General features: G+C 57.1%; 1 protein-coding gene across 1 annotated transcript; it reads right to left on the bottom strand.

Annotated features, from left to right (window-relative positions):
- Window positions 1–790: 790 nt before the first annotated feature.
- Window positions 791–16,451, bottom strand: PTGER3 (prostaglandin E receptor 3). The gene is made up of 2 exons (XM_075424230.1): window positions 15,618–16,451; window positions 791–4,289 (listed from the first exon to the last, which is right to left on the bottom strand). The coding sequence occupies exons 1-2, from the start codon at window positions 16,449–16,451 to the stop codon at window positions 4,002–4,004; spliced, it is 1,122 nt and encodes a 373-aa protein (XP_075280345.1). The 3' UTR covers window positions 791–4,001.
- Window positions 16,452–18,180: the final 1,729 nt, after the last annotated feature.

Below are 18,180 nucleotides of genomic sequence, written 5' to 3'. Positions count from 1 at the left end.
AGTGCTCCCAACACTGAGCTGGGTCTCGGATTTTGGGGGTGCCCAGCACTTCTGATGCTGAGCTGGGTCCCGGATTCAGGGGTGCCCAGTGCTCCCGACACTGAGCTGGGTCTCGGATTTTGGGGGTGCCCAGCGCTGCTGATGCTGAGCTGGGTCTCAGGTTTGTGGGTGTCCAGTGCTCCCAACACTGAGCTGGGTCTCAGATTTAGGGGTGCCCAGCACTTCTGACGCCGAGCTGGGTCACAGATTCAGGGGTTCCCAGCGCTGCTGACACCGAGCTGGGTCTCAGGTTTGTGGGTGTCCAGTGCTCCCAACACTGAGCTGGGTCTCAGATTTGGGGGTGCCCAGCACTTCTGACGCTGAGCTGGGTCTCGGATTTTGGGGGTGCCCTGTGCCCCGGTCCCGCGTGCTCTTCCCACCCGGCACCGGGGAGGGGTGGGCTCGGCGCAGGGGGGCTCGGCGCCGCGAAGCCCGAGCCGAGGCAGTGAACCCCACGAGCCCCCCTCCGCGGCGCGGCACGGCAGGGTCCCGCAGGCGAAGGCCACCAGCCGGGAGGCTGCGCAGATAAAATCCGACCCACGTAAAGGCGCAGATAAAAATCTGCTCCACGTCAGCCCGCCGAGGCCCGCCGCGTTCCGTCGCCAGGTGCTGCTTTTGCCAAACCCACTTAACCCTGTGCTGGGGGGCAGCCGCTGCCGCTGAACGACGGACGGTCCAGGCCGCGCGACGGTGCTGTGACAGCGAGTCCCAGGCAAGGGCGACCACGGAAGCGCAGACGGGTTATTCCGCCCAACTTTTATTCTGACTGATACAAGGCACGTTGATTTGGTACACAAACAAGCGAGTTTATAAGGCAAACAAGGATCTGGAAGTTGTTTTTCCATACACTGCAGTTCCCGTAACAGCTTTGACAGAAGTACAGCATATTAAACCCAGTATTAGATATATTACTGTAGTGGAATTTAAATACATGACATAAAAGACATCTTTAAAGAAATGCAACAAAAAAACACCTTCCCACTCCAACAAGTAAATGGGAAAGGGAAGCTTTCATTGACGTTTAAGCTCTTTGAATTGGATTTTGAAAGTGCGTTCCTCCAGCCACGTCCCGTCACGGCAGCCGTGGCTGGCAAATAGTGCTCAAACTCCTTCCCTGTAAACAAATTAAAAGCAGGCATTCTTTCCCATTTTCTAATATTTAAAGTAGCTTCTTCATATGACTGCACCCACAGACGGGCAGAACTGCCTTTTTCCCAGTAGAAAAGTCAGTGTCCTGTTTCACTAGAAAAAGCCGAGGCGTAACAGAATTAGAGAATCACAGAATCACAGAATAGTAGGGGTTGGAAGGGACCTCTGTGGGTCATCTAGTCCAACCCTCCTGCCCAAGCAGGGTCACCCAGAGCAGGCTGCACAGGACCTTGTCCAGGCGGGGCTGGAATATCTCCAGAGAAGGAGACTCCACAGCCTCCCTGGGCAGCCTGGGCCAGGGCTCCGTCACCCTCAGAGGGAAGAAGTTCTTCCTCGTGTTCAGACGGAACTTCCTGTGCCTCAGTTTGTGCCCGTTGCCCCTTGTCCTGTCACTGGGCACCACTGAAAAGAGCTTGGCCCCATCCTCCTGACCCCCACCCTGCAGATATTTGTAGGCATTTCTAAGGTCCCCTCTCAGCCTTCTCTTCTTCAGGCTGAACAAGCCCAGTTCCCTCAACCTCTCCTCGTAGTGGAGATGCTCCAGTCCCCTCATCATCCTTGTAGCCCTAAATTATTTCAAGCGCGCTGACGTGAAGCCACCCGGGAGGCTGGAGAGCAGCAGCCCCCCTGCCCAGCTCCTCCGAGCCGAACCAGGGCCCCGTGCCGCGGCCCAGCTGCTCCCGCGTTGCCCCGCATGGGATTCATCTCGCACAGGAGGGAGCAGCGCTCCGCTCCCGCTGCCTCGCGCTCCCGACGCGCTGCTGCTCCGAACCGGCTCCACAAGGAGCGGCTCAGCCGACCGCGAAGGTCATCCCGACACACTTCACAAGCCACTGGGTTTGCTGATTTGTTTTAAAAAGCTAATGTACGTAAACGGAACAATACCGATCCTCTGGACGGGAGAGCGGGCCTTTTATATTCCAAAATAATTTTTTTTTAAAAAGTACAGATCCCACAAGGCACTTTTTCAAAGAGAACGAGTACAATTTTGCTTTCGCCGTGTTCCCCAAGTGCTGACCGGTGACTGAACCAGCGCTAGCAGCCCTCGGCTCGCAGCTGAAAAAGGAATTTATTTCATTAAATGGAAGAAGACGCTGAGCACTGATACCAGCACCTTGTCTGGGCCTCTGGTTTGAGGCCGGTCGTGAACTGCAGCAAGACACCAGCTTTTCGGCTGCACTCGAACGCCACCCAGATAAAATTAGTTTTCTTTATGTAGACAGTGGCTTCTGCTGTCAGATTAATTATCTTTGCTTGACTGATGCCAAGACAAGCAATTAGACAACGCGGCAGCAGAACAAGCAAAGTGCGTAGCCAGTTTCTGCTGTCAGGAGTCGCTTTTATAAAACAAGGAAGAAAAGCAAAAATAAAGGTTCTGTGCAAGAAATTCCTAGCAGACGCAGGATTACACTCGCCCTTAAGGCCCCTGAATCCGATACTTTATGGCACATACAGTACACGGTGTACAACTATGTGATATCTTGTATTTTACTGCATTTGCATCTAATTTCACCCCAGGCCATGAAGCAGGAGACATTAGAGGCTGTCATCCACAAAAGGGTATAGAAAACGAGGAAAAAGTGTAGCCCTTTTGAAAATAAACATCAGATATGACACAAATGGATTAGAACTCAGTTTTCTAATAAAACCTGAGCGTTACTCAGGGGAAAGACCTGACCAACGCACACACTTCTACCCCCCTCTTCCAGTCTGCTTTATTTTAAAAATTCCCAAAGCTGCCATATCTCTCAAATTTGTCTTTCTGGAGGAAAGCAGAAATAAGCTACTTCGGGGTACTATTCTGGCCGCTTTGTAGGACATGTTGGTAATGAGGAAGTTTTGAGTGCCATCCCCACCATTTCAGAATCATTTGATGTTCGTTTTACCCCTGGAGCTGGGCACTTCCAAATAAAACTACTCATACAAAAACAGTATTTTTGGCTTCGTAAACCTTTGCCGCTAATCTACAGGGAGAAGAACATTTACTGCCTTTTACAGCCCGTTTATTGCTCTCTCCATCTGCTCCAAGGAGCTCTGCAGCACGCTTTGCAAGCAGCACTTCTTGTCACGCCCGGGCGTTTCACAGGCTGCTATTTAGAACCAAACCCCCGGGATTTCTCACTGGTGCCGCCTGTCCCAAGGCTACACCTCCCCTACACCTCCCCAGCAGACGAGCTCCCCTCGCCTCCGCGCAGAGCGAGAGCTTGCCGTGACAAACCCACGTGTCAGGAGACTCGTGCTACCTTCAGTGCTCGAGAGTGATGGACCCTCACCGCTGCAACACAACCTCTTCAGTTGTAAGCCACTGAAATCCAAATACAGTTACTCAATTTTGTCTTCCTCTAATTCCTGTATTTTTTGCCCCTTTCTCCCGTTGCCCCTCCAGAAAAAAGGAGGAAGAAGGACTCTGAAGTAGATAATATGAGCATTAAGGTATATACGAGTGAGCCTCTTCAGCAATTTAATCTGTTGAACCTGCCCCAAGCATCCCCTGATAGGAAAATCATTTCCTCTACCATTGGGCAAGAAAATTCCCCCCCAGCTCTATTTTAGGCACACAAAACGTCACGTTCTGCAGCTCAGCCGTGAACGGCAAAACCAACAGAATGTAGAAACGAGACCAATTCCTTCTGCTGTATTTGAGAATTTTTGGCACACTGGATAAATCATTATTTGGCGCTGTAAATCCGCTCAGTAATATCATTTTCAGCTATTTATGCAGACGCTAACGTGCTGGGGATACCCCAATTCACAGTCAGATTTAAAACTGCTCCTTGGCAACAGCAGCTTCCACGCAGATGGACCGGTGTTCTTCACGCCGCTGTCCGTCGGATTTCCTCTGACAGGGTGATGGACCTCTCCTTCCACTCACTGTTGGAGCACTTGGAGACGGCGCTGGCTGCTTGGCAGAACTTCTGGAGCAGGATCTTCCTGAGCAGCAGGTAAACCCACGGGTCCAGGATCTGGTTCAGCGAGGCCAAGCGCACCGCCGTCAGGAAGAAATTGCACTCCCTGTGCAGTTCTGAGCTTTGGGCTTCACCAGAGAATCTCTTGCAGTGTTCAAACGACGTGTGGCTGAAGATCATCTTCAGCATCATTATCTGAGGGAAGATAGGAGGAAAAAGCGAGGCATGTTAAGAGGCCGCATCTGTACATCACCACACGCAAATATCCCCGCAGACAAAACCCTTGCCAGAAGTTTTTTCCCTCGCTCAGCCAAATCAAACTGCGATCGGAGCAAACGGCATCGGGAGAGCAGCTCCCTGTGCGTGTGTGCGGGCACAAAACGCGTGGCAGACACCACAGCTTTCAGCGGGCGCTCGGCGTTACAGAATCACAGAATCCCAGCATGGCAGAGGTTGGCAGGGACCTCTGTGGGTCACCCAGTCCAACCCTCCTGCCAAAGCAGGGTCACCCAGAGCAGGCTGCACAGGACCGCGTCCAGGCGGGGTTGGAATATCTCCAGAGAAGGAGACTCCACAGCCTCCCTGGGCAGCCTGGGCCAGGGCTCCGTCACCCTCAGAGGGAAGAAGTTCTTCCTCATGTTCAGACAGAACTTCCTGTGCCTCAGTTTGTGCCCATTGCCCCTTGTCCTGTCGCTGGGCACCACTGGAAAGAGCCTGGCCCCATCCTCCTGACCCCCACCCTGCAGATATTTATGGGCATTTCTAAGGTCCCCTCTCAGCCTTCTCTTCTCCAGGCTGAACAAGCCCAGCTCCCTCAGCCTCTCCTCGCAGGAGAGATGCTCCAGTCCCCTCCTCATCCTCGTAGCCCTCCGCTGGGCTCTCTCCAGTAGCTCCTCATCTTTCTTGAACTGGGGAGCCCAGAACTGGACACAGTACTCCAGATGGGGCCTCACCAGGGCAGTGTAGAGGGGAAGGAGAACCTCCCTCGCCCTGCTGCCCACACTATTCTTGATGCACCCCAGGATCCCATTGGCTTTCTTGGCAGCCAGGGCACGCTGCTGGCTCATGGTCACCCTGTCGTCCACCAGGACACCCAGAGGTCCCTCTGCACAGAGCTGCACTCCAGCAGGTCAGCCCCAGCCTGTACTGGTGCATGAGGTTGTTCCTCCCCAGGTGCAGGACCCTGCATTTGCCTTTGTTGAACCTCATCAGGTTCCTCTCTGCCCACCTTTCCAGCCTATCCAGGTCACGCTGAATGGCAGCACAGCCTGCCAGTGTGTCTACCACACCTCCCAGTTTGGTGTCATCAGCAAACTTGCTGAGGGTACATTCTAACTCTTCATCCAGGTCGTTGATGAAGAAGTTAAACAAGACTGGGCCCAGTACTGACCCTGGGGGACACCACTTGTCACCAGCCTCCAACTAGACTCAGCGCCGCTAATGACAACCCTCTGAGCTCTGCCATTGAGCCAGTTCTCAATCCACTTCACCGACCACTCATCCAGCCCACACTTCCTCAGCTTCCCCAGGAGGATATCATGGGAGACTCTGTCGAAAGCCTTGCTGAAGTCCAGGTAGACAACATCCACGGCTCTCCCTTCATCTACCCAGCCAGTCATGGCATCGTAGCGGACAGACCTCCTGCTGAACCCAGGCAGCAGAAGATGCCGCCCTGCCCGAGGCGCCACAGAAAGCCGCGCGCTAAACCCTGCAGCCTAGGAAGGGAAACCACTGACCTCGCAAAACTGGCTTCAGGGGACTCCTTTTCTCATTGTCATATTCTCACAGGGAACAGCCGAGTAACTCATGATGAGCAGAGCTCTTCGAAATTATGTTATGAATAGCAAAAGTCAGAAAAAGGAATTTCAAATACAAAAATGCCTTCAGTTTTTTTAAAGCTGTTTTATCCCTTGACTCCAGAGTTTTAGAATTCTATTTTAAGGTAAACTGTTCTGCTTATGAACTGAGCAGAACTGCAAAAAAAGGGTAAATAAAGGCGTTTTGGGCTAGGAATCAAGAAGACATAAGTCAACAACAACAAAAAATCTTTTGTCAGAAGCCACAGGCTGCGTTTTGCGTTACCCTGACCCACATTTCCTCTCTCCCTCCCTCAGTTCATCTCCCCCCAGGAATACACTGACATATTTCGGGCTCTGCTTCCCACAGCATCCGAACTGGCCTGACCGAGAGATGCTATCCACACCGTGAAATGTTCCCCACAAGCAGAACCGTAGAATCACACAATCATCAAGGTTGGAAGAGACCTCTAAGATCACTGAGTCCAACCACCAACCCAACACCCCCATGGCTGCTAAACCCTGTCCCCAAGTGCCACATCCACATGGTGTTTGACCCCCTCCAGGGATGGGGACTCCCCCACCGCCCTGGGCAGCCCGGTCCAACACCTGACCACTAGAAGCTTCCGTAACCGATGTCTCCCATACCTCGCAGCACAGATCAGCAAGCTCTGGCCTGGCAGCCAAAAGCTACCCACAGGCTGATTTTTGGGGGGGATTAAACACCACCAGGCACGGCAGCACCTTGATTTACAGCACTCTTCGTATGCGCAATCCCGGCGACGCAGCGCGGGGCTGTCGGGGTCCTGCCACGCGCGTTACGTGGATGGCGCGTGTCGGAGCGTACGCGCCGGTCAGCAAGGGGCACTCCGTTGTTCAGAGAAGCCAAAGAAGAGGCAGCTGGGATTAACACTTTCACCCCCAAATCTGTACTTGAAGGCAGTTTTCTCACCCATATTTCAAAGTGTCAGTGGAGGTACGTGGATAGGCTGGAAAGCTGGGCAGAGAGGAACCTGATGAGGTTCAACAAGGGCAAGTGCAGGGTCCTGCACCTGGGGAGGAACAACCTCATGCACCAGTACAGGCTTGGGGTGGACCTGCTGGAGAGCAGCTCTGTGGAGAGGGACCTGGGTGTCCTGGTGGACAACAGGTTAACCATGAGCCAGCAGTGTGCCCTGGCTGCCAAGAAAGCCAATGGGATCCTGGGGTGCATCAAGAAGAGTGTGGCCAGCAGGACGAGGGAGGTTCTCCTTCCCCTCTACACTGCCCTGGGGAGGCCCCATCTGGAGTACTGTGTCCAGTGCTGGGCTCCCCAGTTCAAGAAAGATGAGGAGCTACTGGAGAGAGTCCAGCGGAGGGCTACGAGGATGGTGAGGGGACTGGAGCATCTCCCCTACGAGGAGAGGTTGAGGGAGCTGGGCTTGTTCAGCCTGAAGAAGAGAAGGCTGCGATGGGACCTTAGAAATGCCTACAAATATCTGTAGGGTGGGTGTCAGGAGGATGGGGCCAAGCTCTTTTCAGTGGTGCCCAGCGACAGGACAAGGGGCAACGGGCACAAACTGAGGCACAGGAAGTTCCGTCTGAACGTGAGGAAGAACTTCTTCCCTCTGAGGGTGACGGAGCCCTGGCCCAGGCTGCCCAGGGAGGCTGTGGAGTCTCCTTCTCTGGAGATATTCAAGACCCGCCTGGACAAGGTCCTGTGCAGCCTGCTCTGGGTGACCCTGCTTGGGCAGGGGGTTGGACTAGATGACCCACAGAGGTCCCTTCCAACCCCTACTATTCTGTGATTCTGTGATTCTGTGATCTCACCAGAGCTGGTGGTGTGATGCTCTCACATCCTAATATATAACCACGGGAAATATGAATCACGTTTTGAAAGGTGCCAGATCAATCTAATTTTCCATGGTTTGGTCAGTATCTGCTGTCTAAAGTTTTCTCCTGAGCTTTCTGTACCAACTACAGCTGCTTTTCAGAGGCGGGTGGGAGGCTTTCAGTCGCTCCTCCACAGACAAGCTACATCAGATGTTGTATTGCAGTGTTGTCCCAGGAGCCCGGACACACGGGGACCAAGCGGGTGCCTTCTGAGCAGGCACCGGCCACGCAACGTGCTGCCAAACGACGCGTGTATCGGCTGGGTAACGGGGAAAACCTCTGCGCTCCCGCACCCGGCTGGCGTGCACGACGAAGCTCCCGGGTGCTTCAGAGCAAGGAAAAAGGCAGAGCTGACGGGAGGACCGGGCTCGCTTCATCAGGTAACTGCCAGCAGCCCCCTCGCCGGGCACCGGGTCCTGCCGCGGGCTGAGGCACAGAGGGACCCGGCTCTCGGGAACCGGGGTAGGTTCTGTGCGCTACATCGAGGACATGGGAATGGAACACCTAGCTTCTCCTGGACAGAATCACAGAATCACAGAATAGTAGGGGTTGGAAGGGACCTCTGTGGGTCACCCAGCCCAACCCCTTGCCCAAGCAGGGTCACCCAGAGCCGGCTGCACAGGACCTTGTCCAGGCGGGGCTGGAATATCTCCAGAGAAGGAGACTCCACAACCTCCCTGGGCAGCCTGGGCCAGGGCTCCGTCACCCTCAGAGGGAAGAAGTTCTTCCTCATCTTCAGACGGAACTTCCTGTGCCTCAGTTTGTGCCCATTGCCCCTTGTCCTGTCACTGGGCACCACTGAAAAGAGCTTGGCCCCATCCTCCTGACACCCACCCTGCAGATATTTGCAGGCATTTATAAGGTCCCCTCGCAGCCTTCTCTTCTTCAGGCTGAACAAGCCCAGCTCCCTCAGCCTCTCCTCGTAAGGGAGATGCTCCAGTCCCCTCCTCATCCTCGTAGCCCTCCGCTGGACTCTCTCCAGTAGCTCTTCATCTTTCTTGAACTGGGGAGCCCAGAACTGGACACAGTAGTCCAGATGAGGCCTCCCCAGGGCAGTGTAGAGGGGAAGGAGAACCTCCCTCGTCCTGCTGGCCACACTCTTCTTGATGCACCCCAGGATCCCATTGGCTTTCTTGGCAGCCAGGGCACACTGCTGGCTCATGGTTAACCTGTCGTCCACCAGGACACCCAGGTCCCTCTCCGCAGAGCTGCTCTCCAGCAGGTCCACCCCAAGCCTGTACTGGTGCATGAGGTTGTTCCTCCCCAGGTGCAGGACCCTGCATTTGCCCTTGTTGAACCTCATCAGGTTCCTCTCTGCCCAGCTTTCCAGCCTGTCCAGGTCACGCTGAATGGCAGCACAGCCTGCTGGTGTATCTACCACACATCCCAGTTTGGTGTCGTCAGCAAACTTGCTGAGGGTACATTCTAACTGCTCTTTTCGCTGCAGATCTCTCCTGGGCATGACCCGAAAACCTGGACTGCCTGGAAATGCTGCAGAACGGCGGTGGAGCAGGCCCGCACGCTGCGATGTGCCTGCTGTGCACGTCAAGCAGACGGAGACCTCGGCACCACGGCTCTGACGCACATCTCGCTCGCTGTCTTTGCGAGGGCCGGGGGTGCCCCGCTCTAAACAAACCGGCAGCCGGTCCTGAGAGGGCAGGGGACAGCCCGAGGGACGCGACTCGCGGGCAGTTATTGACAGCCCTGGCCACCTTCTTGACAATCCGCCAGGGTTTTCCCACAGCAGGCTGTGGAGCGTCACCCAGAAAGGCCACATCTCCGCTGCCGCTGTCCCCATAAATGGGCACCACTGAAAAGAGCTTGGCCCCATCCTCCTGACACCCATCCTTCAGATATTTGTAAGCATTTCGAAGGTCCCCTCTCAGCCTTCTCTTCTTCAGGCTGAACAAGCCCCATAAATGGGGACGGTCGGAGCAGGAGCGACCAGGAGCAGAGGCGACGGGGGAGGATTTTTCCATTCAAAGGCATGTTCTGGGTGCCAGATCAATAACCATGTGTTGACCTTGGAAAGACTCGGATGGGTCCGGAAGGCAGGGCAGCTCGGACAGCAAAGTAGAATTGTTTTTGTTTCTTGAAATAGAAGCAGTTGAAGATTCCATCCACTACATTTAATTTAAATAAAAATGAAAATAAGTTACCTTTGGTATAGCTTTTTAAAAATACGGATAGATACAGATCCAGACCACATCACACAGCCACTTATGCACCAGACCCACCCGACCGCAATCCCACCGCGTACCCCGCCACCGCCAGCTGTTCAGGTCACGGTCACAGCTGGGCCCACGCTGCCCATGGGACCCACCTCCCGCGCCCACCCGAGCCCAGCACAACCCCAGACGGGGACGGGAGCGCTGCCATGCCCCGAGGAGCAGCAGCCTTCCGCGCCCACCACCCCGCCCAGGGAAACCACCCCGCGTCTGCCGCTCCCGGGACTGGGGTTCCCTTCTCCGGGATCACTCTGCCAGCTCTTCCTTGGGGAACGCTGCAGCGACCCTGGTTTCGCAGACCTTGTCGCCTTGTTCGGCTGTCAGCGAGCCCAGGGAGCTACAAAAACGTCAGGCTGATAAAATTCATTTCCCAAGCAGACAACTGCCGCTTATTTTTGGTTTTATTACATAATATTCCTTTACTGGAATATCTGTTGGACCAACAATTGCTCTACTGGGAATTTTGTTTGATATCCTTAGAGGTTGTTTTACCCTGGCCTGTCCTGGCCTTCTAAACGAATTAAAAGAAAGACTGCAAAAGGTAGAGGAACAACGTCAGGTGGAATAAAGTCAACAGAACCACACAACTTTATGCCAATTAAAAACCTGGCCCAAAATGCATACAGTAACATAGTTGATAATCGCATTTCTTCAATTAGAGTAGATAAAATCTGACTGTTATCACTGAACGTGGCTTTGCAACAGCATTCAACCTCCACCGCCCTGGCGTTCAGACTCCCAGCCAAAGACCAGACGCGTTTTGTGAGCCATCTTTACAGTGTTTTGCAGAGCGCCGGGCTGCAGCACGCCAGAGCTTCTCAGGGCTGCTCCGCAGGCTCCCCGCGGCAGCCGTCACGGTGATACATCGCCTCTGGCCTGACTACGCGGGCAGCCCGCGGGGCCTCACGGACTCCCAGGCACCTTACTACTGCGCTGCAAAGAGCTCACAGAATCACAGAATAGTAGGGGTTGGAAGGGACCTCTGTGGGTCATCTAGTCCAACCCTCCTGCCCAAGCAGGGTCACCCAGAGCCGGCTGCACAGCACCGCGTCCAGGCGGGTCTTGAATATCTCCAGAGAAGGAGACTCCACAGCCTCCCTGGGCAGCCTGGGCCAGGGCTCCGTTACCCTCAGCGGGAAGAAGTTCTTCCTCGGGTTCAGCTGGAGCTTCCTTTGCTTCAGTTTGTGCCCATTGCCCCTTGTCCTGTCGCTGGGCACCACTGAAAAGAGCTTGGCCCCATCCTCCTGACACCCACCCTTCAGATATTTGTAGGCATTTATAAGGTCCCCTCGCAGCCTTCTCTTCTTCAGGCTGAACAAGCCCAGTTCCCTCAACCTCTCCTCATAGTGGAGATGCTCCAGTCCCCTCCTCATCCTCGTAGCCCTCCGCTGGACTCTCTCCAGTAGCTCTTCATCTTTCTTGAACTGGGGAGCCCAGAACTGGACACAGTACTGCAGATGAGGCCTCACCAGGGCAGTGTAGAGGGGAAGGAGAACCTCCCTCAACCTGCTGGCCACACTCTTCTTGATGCACCCCAGGATCCCATTGGCTTTCTTGGCAGCCAGGGCACACTGCTGGGTCATGGTCAGCCTGTCGTCCACCAGGACACCCAGGTCCCTCTCCGCAGAGCTGCTCTCCAGCAGGTCCACCCCCAGCCTGTACTGGTGCATGGGGTTGTTCCTCCCCAGGTGCAGGACCCTGCATTTGCCTTTGTTGAACCTCATCAGGTTCCTCTCTGCCCAGCTCTCCAGCCTATCCAGGTCATGCTGAATGGCAGCACAGCCTTCTGGTGTATCTACCACACCTCCCAGTTTGGTGTCGTCAGCAAACTTGCTGAGGGTACATTCTAACGAATGTACATTAGAACGAACGTCCGTTGTAGTCAGGGGGAAGAAAATCAAAAAACAGAAACTTTCCCAAAGGTGTTTGTCCAGTTTTACAAACCATGCAGGGAACGGCTGCTGTCTGCAGGAGAAGATGGAGAGCAAACCAGTCGCTGCGCTCCAAGGTGCGCCTTCTCCAGCCGAGCAAGCGCTGAGCAGCTGGTCTGGAACGCGGGGGAAATCACTGGTCTCAGACCACAACACCTTTTCTGGAGATAGCTTCAAAAAACCAAACATGTTTTCTACGTGTCACGAAGAGAGAAGGATTTGTCCTCTTACACTGCTTCCCCTCTCCCGTCAGCCCTCATCTGTTGCTTAAATAACTCTGGTGCTTGTGAGGAAGCGAGCCGCTGACGGCACAGAGGATGCAGCTGATGAAATGCGAAGAAGAGCGGCTGTGGCGAAAGCCATGATGGAAAGGATAGGATTTTTCCTTGTCACAACTAACAACGCCTATAGTCACGTACCATCTCGTGTTAAAACTCTCATTTTGTCTTCTTAAATTTTCAAGACCCTCTCCCGCCGCCTCTGCTGAAGCTGGGGCAGAGGGTCAGGCAGAGATGCTGCCTGTGGACCCCTGAAGGAGAACCTCCCACCGCCCGGCACGGACGTGGGCTTCTGCTTTAGGTAGCAATATCCCCGCGGCAGGCGAAGCGGGGCCAGGCCAGCCACCCAGGCTACCAGGGCATGGCCGGCATCTGCACCGCCGCCTCCGCCCGGCCCCGTCGCTGCGGCTGCTCCTCCAGCGGCCTGACGGCAACCCAGGGAGGTCCTAGGTGACGTGGTGCCTGACAGGCCACCTTCTTCAGCCACCCCCTCGCAGCGGGGCAAGGCAGCACCTCCCCAGCTACTGCATCACAGAATCATCCAGTTTGGCAAAGACCTCTCAGATCACCAGGTCCAGCCGTCACCGCAACCCCACCACGCCTGCTAAACCATGTCCCCAAGTGCCACAGCCACACGGTGTTTGAACCCCTCCAGGGATGGGGACTCCCCCACCGCCCTGGGCAGCCTGGTCCAACACCTGACCACTCTTTCAGTGAAGAAATTTTTCCCAATATCCAATCTAAACCTCCCCTGACGCAGCTTGAGGCCATCGCCTCTCGTCCTGTCGCTGGGTCCTGGGGAGCAGAGCCCAACCCCCCCTCACTCCCCCCTGCTGTCAGGGAGCTGCAGAGAGCGATGAGGTCCCCCCTCAGCCTCCTCTTCTCCAGCCTGAGCAGCCCCAGCTCCCTCAGCCGCTCCTCAGGGGACTCGTTCTCCAGCCCCCTGCCCAGCCTGGCTGCCCTTCTAGAAAAGGAGCCGTCTGTCCTTGCAGCTCAGTGGTATCACAGCCTTTTTTTCTCTCTAAATGGAAGTGCTTTCCATAACTATGTTTTGCACATCTAAAACTATTACAAAATCATACATTTTTGAACAAAAATACCTGTAAAGGAGAAGGCATTTAATTTCTGTCTGGTTAAGGGTTAAGGTGAAGAAGTATTTCAACAGGAAAAGCAGCAGAATATCTGAGCATTTTGGCATTAAATAGCCTTGAGACAACACTGTGAGTGAATAATTCTGTAGCCTGGAGCTCTAAAAGAATTCTTATGGGAACTCCAGTCTGTGCTGCACTGGTGTCCCTGTGCCACCAAGGCACAGCTTCCTCCTTTACCCCAGGCTCCTCCCGGCCCGCCGGCAGCCCAGTCAGCGGTTACGCTCCCAGCTGAGCACCAACGCACACCGCAGATCAGCGCCAACTGGAAACCACTTCTGGTAAAGCCGTATCTTCTGGCAGTGGAGCGCTCTCCCGGGCTCTCCACGCCGAGTTCGAGCAAGACCCTGAGCACACAACAAGAGGGGACGATGCCTGCGTCCGTACGCTGTTCTCTCTTCCACCAAACCCAGCACGCACCAGGAAAAGGGGGGACGCTTCACTCAGCCCTTCAGAGCACAGCCACTGTTGTCAGAAGTTTCACTTTTCCCTTAAACCACATTTAAATTTGTCATTTTCATCCACAGATCAAGCCTAAAAATCCTGTCTGTGCAAAAGGGCATTGTTTACCTATTAGTTGTCAGAATCTGTTAGTTCTGAGTCACAAAATTCAGATTTTTTTCAAAAAATCAAAAATCTCCTCTGCAAATCCCTGGATTCCTCTTTCAGCCAAATTTCTTATGACTGCTAAATGATGCTACAGGCAAAACGAGTTCTACAACCTGGAAATGCACCTGCATCGCTCCACGGTCCCTGCTCCGAGAGTCCGGCCTCTTGCTCCCACTCCGCACCCCGCGGCTGCAGAGGAAGCCGAAGCGCGTGCCTGAGAACGCTCCCGTAGCCGTGACTCCCGGTCTCCAGCCGCCGCCGAGGCAGCGCGGTCTGCGGAGCCGCGGCGGGCAGGCTTCGAAGCGGTGCTGCCGCGGCGCGCAGGGGACCCAGCTGCTCGCAGACCCCCCCGGCTGCGGCCGTGACACCCCAGGGCAGCGTCCCCACGACCTCCAGCGCAGCGCAGCCAGCCCGCAGCTCTCCAGCAGAGAGCACCACGGATAACGTTACTAGAGGAAATTCATTTTTTCCCCTATTTTTACCCCATCCCCACTGGCCGTGAGCTCTGTCAGGCGTTCCTCGTCACAGCCACTTTTATGAGAGCTCAAGTGCTCTGTGCACAAGAAGGAAGGAAAACCCTTCTCCGGCCATAAAGCACCTTTCGCATACCTTCAAAGCCACCTCAGCTGGCTTCACCCCTCTCCTGCCTGAAGATCCCAAGCACAAACTTCCCCCAAACCACACTGTGCTCCGGCAGCAGATGAGCAGCCTCTTGAGATGGGCACCGGACCCCGCGTCTGCCCTTGTCCCCCACGGCGGGAGAAATTTGGGCGCAGCCTCCTGCACTCCTTCACCACGAGGAACGGTTTACCCCAGTCTGACAGGAAAGAAAGGGTGTAAGTGAGGAGTAACAAACTTGTGGAAAGAAATATGAGGGTCCTTTAAACCCTCCCCGAAACAGAAAGCCTTGCTGAAAGCAAGACGCCCGAGCAACCTGCTGAAAACCGGAGGGCGCCTGCAAAGCCCCGAGTGTCTCCTTCTCTCATGAAGCACTGAAGGAAGCTTTGCTGTGGGGTGGGAGCAAATAAAAACCCGAAAATGGCCGTTTCCCACCAGCACGGGGCTCGGCCACAGTGAGGTCTGGATGAACGTCCTCGCAGGCTCCCCTGCGTGAGGACCACGCCGGTTCTGGTTCCCCTCGTCCCGTCCCCTCCAGACCCACCAAGCCGGCACAGTCTGCCGGCGGGGCAGGAGCGGGCAGCAAGCCATGGCCCCCGCGCCAGCCGCTCCGCTCACAGAACCCCAGCACGGCGGGGTTGGCAGGGACCTCTGTGGGTCACCCGGTCCTGCTGAAGCAGGGTCACCCGGAGCCGGCCGCACAGCACCCGCGCTCCAGACCTGCCCGGTCCCTGCCCGGCGCCGGTGGCTCGGTGCCACGAGCGCTGCCAGCCCCTGCCCCGCGGTCTCCTCGCGTCCTGCCGCTCTCCCTCAAGCTCCCTCCTTCCCACCCCAGCTCCTTCGCCATTTTTTTCCCCGAACACGGTGCACTTAGGCTCTCCTCCGGGACCTCTCCCGGCTTCTCCCCCACCAGCTCCCCACGCCCAGGCTCTGTCCCCGTCCCTCATTTCCTCCGAGGCGTTCAGGGCCGTGCCGCCCGGGCGGAACGTGGCCACCAGTGCCCCCCACCCAGGCCAGCCCTGGGCCGGGGCATGGCGACCTACCAGCAGCGGCGACCAGCACGCCGAGAGCACGCACATGATGCCCAGGAGCTGGATCAGCGTCTCGGTGGCGATCCGGCCCCACCGCTTGCTGGAGCGCGAGGCGGTCGCCTTGGTCCGGCAGCGAGACACCAAGGCCTCGATGGTGGCCAGGTTGCAAGCCACCGTCACCAGGAGGGAGAGGAGCCCCAGGATGGCGAAGGCGGAGGCGAAGAAGAGGGTCCCGGCGCGGCGGCCGTCGCCGGTGCTGATGAAGCACCAGGTGCCGGGCCACTGCAGCCGGTACTGGCCGAGGCCGGCGACGGGCAGGAGGGCGAAGGCGGACACGGCCAGCCAGACGCCGAGCAGCACCGCCTTCGTCACCCGCGTCTTCATGTGGCTGGCGTACCAGTGCGGCGCGCGGATGGCCAGCGCCCTCTCCACGGCCATGGCGCTGGCGATGAGGAGCGGGCAGAGGCCGAAGATGGTCATGCTGAAGCCGAAGAAGGTGCAGAGGCGGCGCGAGGGGTCGAGGGCGTCCCAGGCGCGGCCGGACAGGTAGACGGCGATGACGACGGGGCTGGTCAGCAGCTGCCCCAGCAGGTCGGTGAGCGCCAAGGAGCCGATGCAGAGCAGGAAGGAGCGTTTCCGCCGGCTGCCCCGGGCGCGGTAGCTGCGGGACACCAGCAGCATGGCCAGGGCGTTGCCCGCGACGCCCGCGATCATCATGGTCAGCGGGAAGGCCACCGAGACGCCGCCGCAGCCCTCCGCCGCCCGGCCCGTCGCGTTGCCGCGCTGCCGCATGGCGCCGGGCTCGCTGCCGTTGGGGCCGCCCGGGCACTGCGCCCAGCGGCTCATCCCGGCGGGCTACGGCGGCGGGCGGCGGGGCCGGCGCATGGCGGCGGGCGGAGGGGCCGGGCGCGGCGCGCGGGAGCCCTTATGAGGCGGGGGCGGGCGGCGGGGGCGGCCCCGCCCGCCCTGAGGGGACGGTGGGGGCGGCGCGGTCCCAGCCCGGCCCCGCGGAGCCGCCGCCCGGGCGGGAGCGCTGCCCAGCGCCGGGACGGGACCCGCCGAGCCCCGCTGCTGGGGGACGGGGTGCGCGACCGGCCCCGCGCCCGCCGCATCGGGGCTCCCCGCCATTTTGGTGCTGGCGTGGGTCACAGAACCCAGCATGGTGGGGGTTGGCAGGGCCCTCTGTGGGTCCCCCAGCCCAACCCCCTGCCCAAGCAGGGTCACCCAGAGCAGGGGGCACAGCACCGCGGCCAGGCGGGGCTGGAATATCTCCAGAGAAGGAGACTCCACAGCCTCCCTGGGCAGCCTGGGCCAGGGCTCCGTCACCCTCAGAGGGAAGAAGTTCTTCCTCATCTTCAGCTGGAACTTCCCATGCTCCAGTTTGTGCCCGTTGCCCCTTGTCCTGTCGCTGGGCACCACTGGAAAGAGTCTGGCCCCATCCTCCTGACCCCCACCCTGCAGATATTTAGAGGCATTTCGAAGGTCCCCTCGCAGCCTTCTCTTCTCCAGGCTGAACAAGCCCAGCTCCCTCAGCCTCTCCTCGTAGGGGAGATGCTCCTCCCCTCCTCATCCTCGTAGCCCTCCGCTGGACTCTCTCCAGTAGCTCCTCATCTTTCTTGAACTGGGGAGCCCAGCACTGGACACAGCACTGCAGATGGGGCCTCCCCAGGGCAGAGCAGAGGGGGAGGAGAACCTCCCTCACCCTGCTGCCCACACTCCTCTTGGTGCACCCCAGGATCCCCCCTGCCTTTGCTCCCGCCGCAGCTGCCCCCCCGTCAGAGAATCGGCACAGGCTGTGGTTACAAATCCGTGTTTTGCCGACGGGCAGGAATTTCCAGCCTCCCCCCTGCAGCCAGCTGCCGCTCAGGATCGAACTCGTTTTCCGTGTGAAAGCAGAGCTAACACTTTGCAGAAGTTTTAATAGTCCGATGGGGTACAAGTGCATAAAACACTGCCCTGCTCAGGTTTTACTTTGTACAACCGAGTGTGCACAATGCTCCAAAACCAAACTGTGGAATTGATTAAAAACATTCCTTGCGGAGTTTCTTCCCCAGCAGCTCATTAAAGCTAGAGCCGCGGGTGCCAGTCAGGGCGAGGCGGTCCCCGAGGGTGAAACTTCTGCTCCTGGACCCTCCGCTCGCAGCCCACGGCACCCCGGGAACACCGAACCCGCCCCGTCAGCCCTCCATTTTCAGAACCTGCTTTGAAGCAGCCTTTTCGGAGAGCTGAATGGAGGGCACCAGGCGTAACGCACTACTGCTATTGATTCTGCCATACCCGATCTGTTTCCCAACGTCCATCTAGCGGTGCTACGTTGGAATTTGGAGGGTTCCCAGTGTCTTCAGCACTGCCAGCATTTCTCATCGCTCTCGCAGCGTTATTCACACCCCACCACTCCCCGCAGGTGAGCGATGGCGGGGCCGCCGCGGTTACAACGCCATCATTCACAGCTGCCCGCGATCAACACAACCCCGTGCCGCCACGCGCTGCCCCTGCCTCAGGCCTGGCAAACACCCGATGCCCCGCGGAGGGTGAAAACGCTGCAGGTTCCCAGGCAGAACCCCCGCAGCAGCGC

Source organism: Opisthocomus hoazin, chromosome 6 (assembly GCF_030867145.1).
Source record: "Opisthocomus hoazin isolate bOpiHoa1 chromosome 6, bOpiHoa1.hap1, whole genome shotgun sequence".
Lineage (NCBI taxonomy): Eukaryota > Metazoa > Chordata > Aves > Opisthocomiformes > Opisthocomidae > Opisthocomus > Opisthocomus hoazin.
The sequence above is the reverse complement of the archived record's forward strand: the minus strand, read 5'-3'. Positions and strand labels throughout refer to the sequence as shown.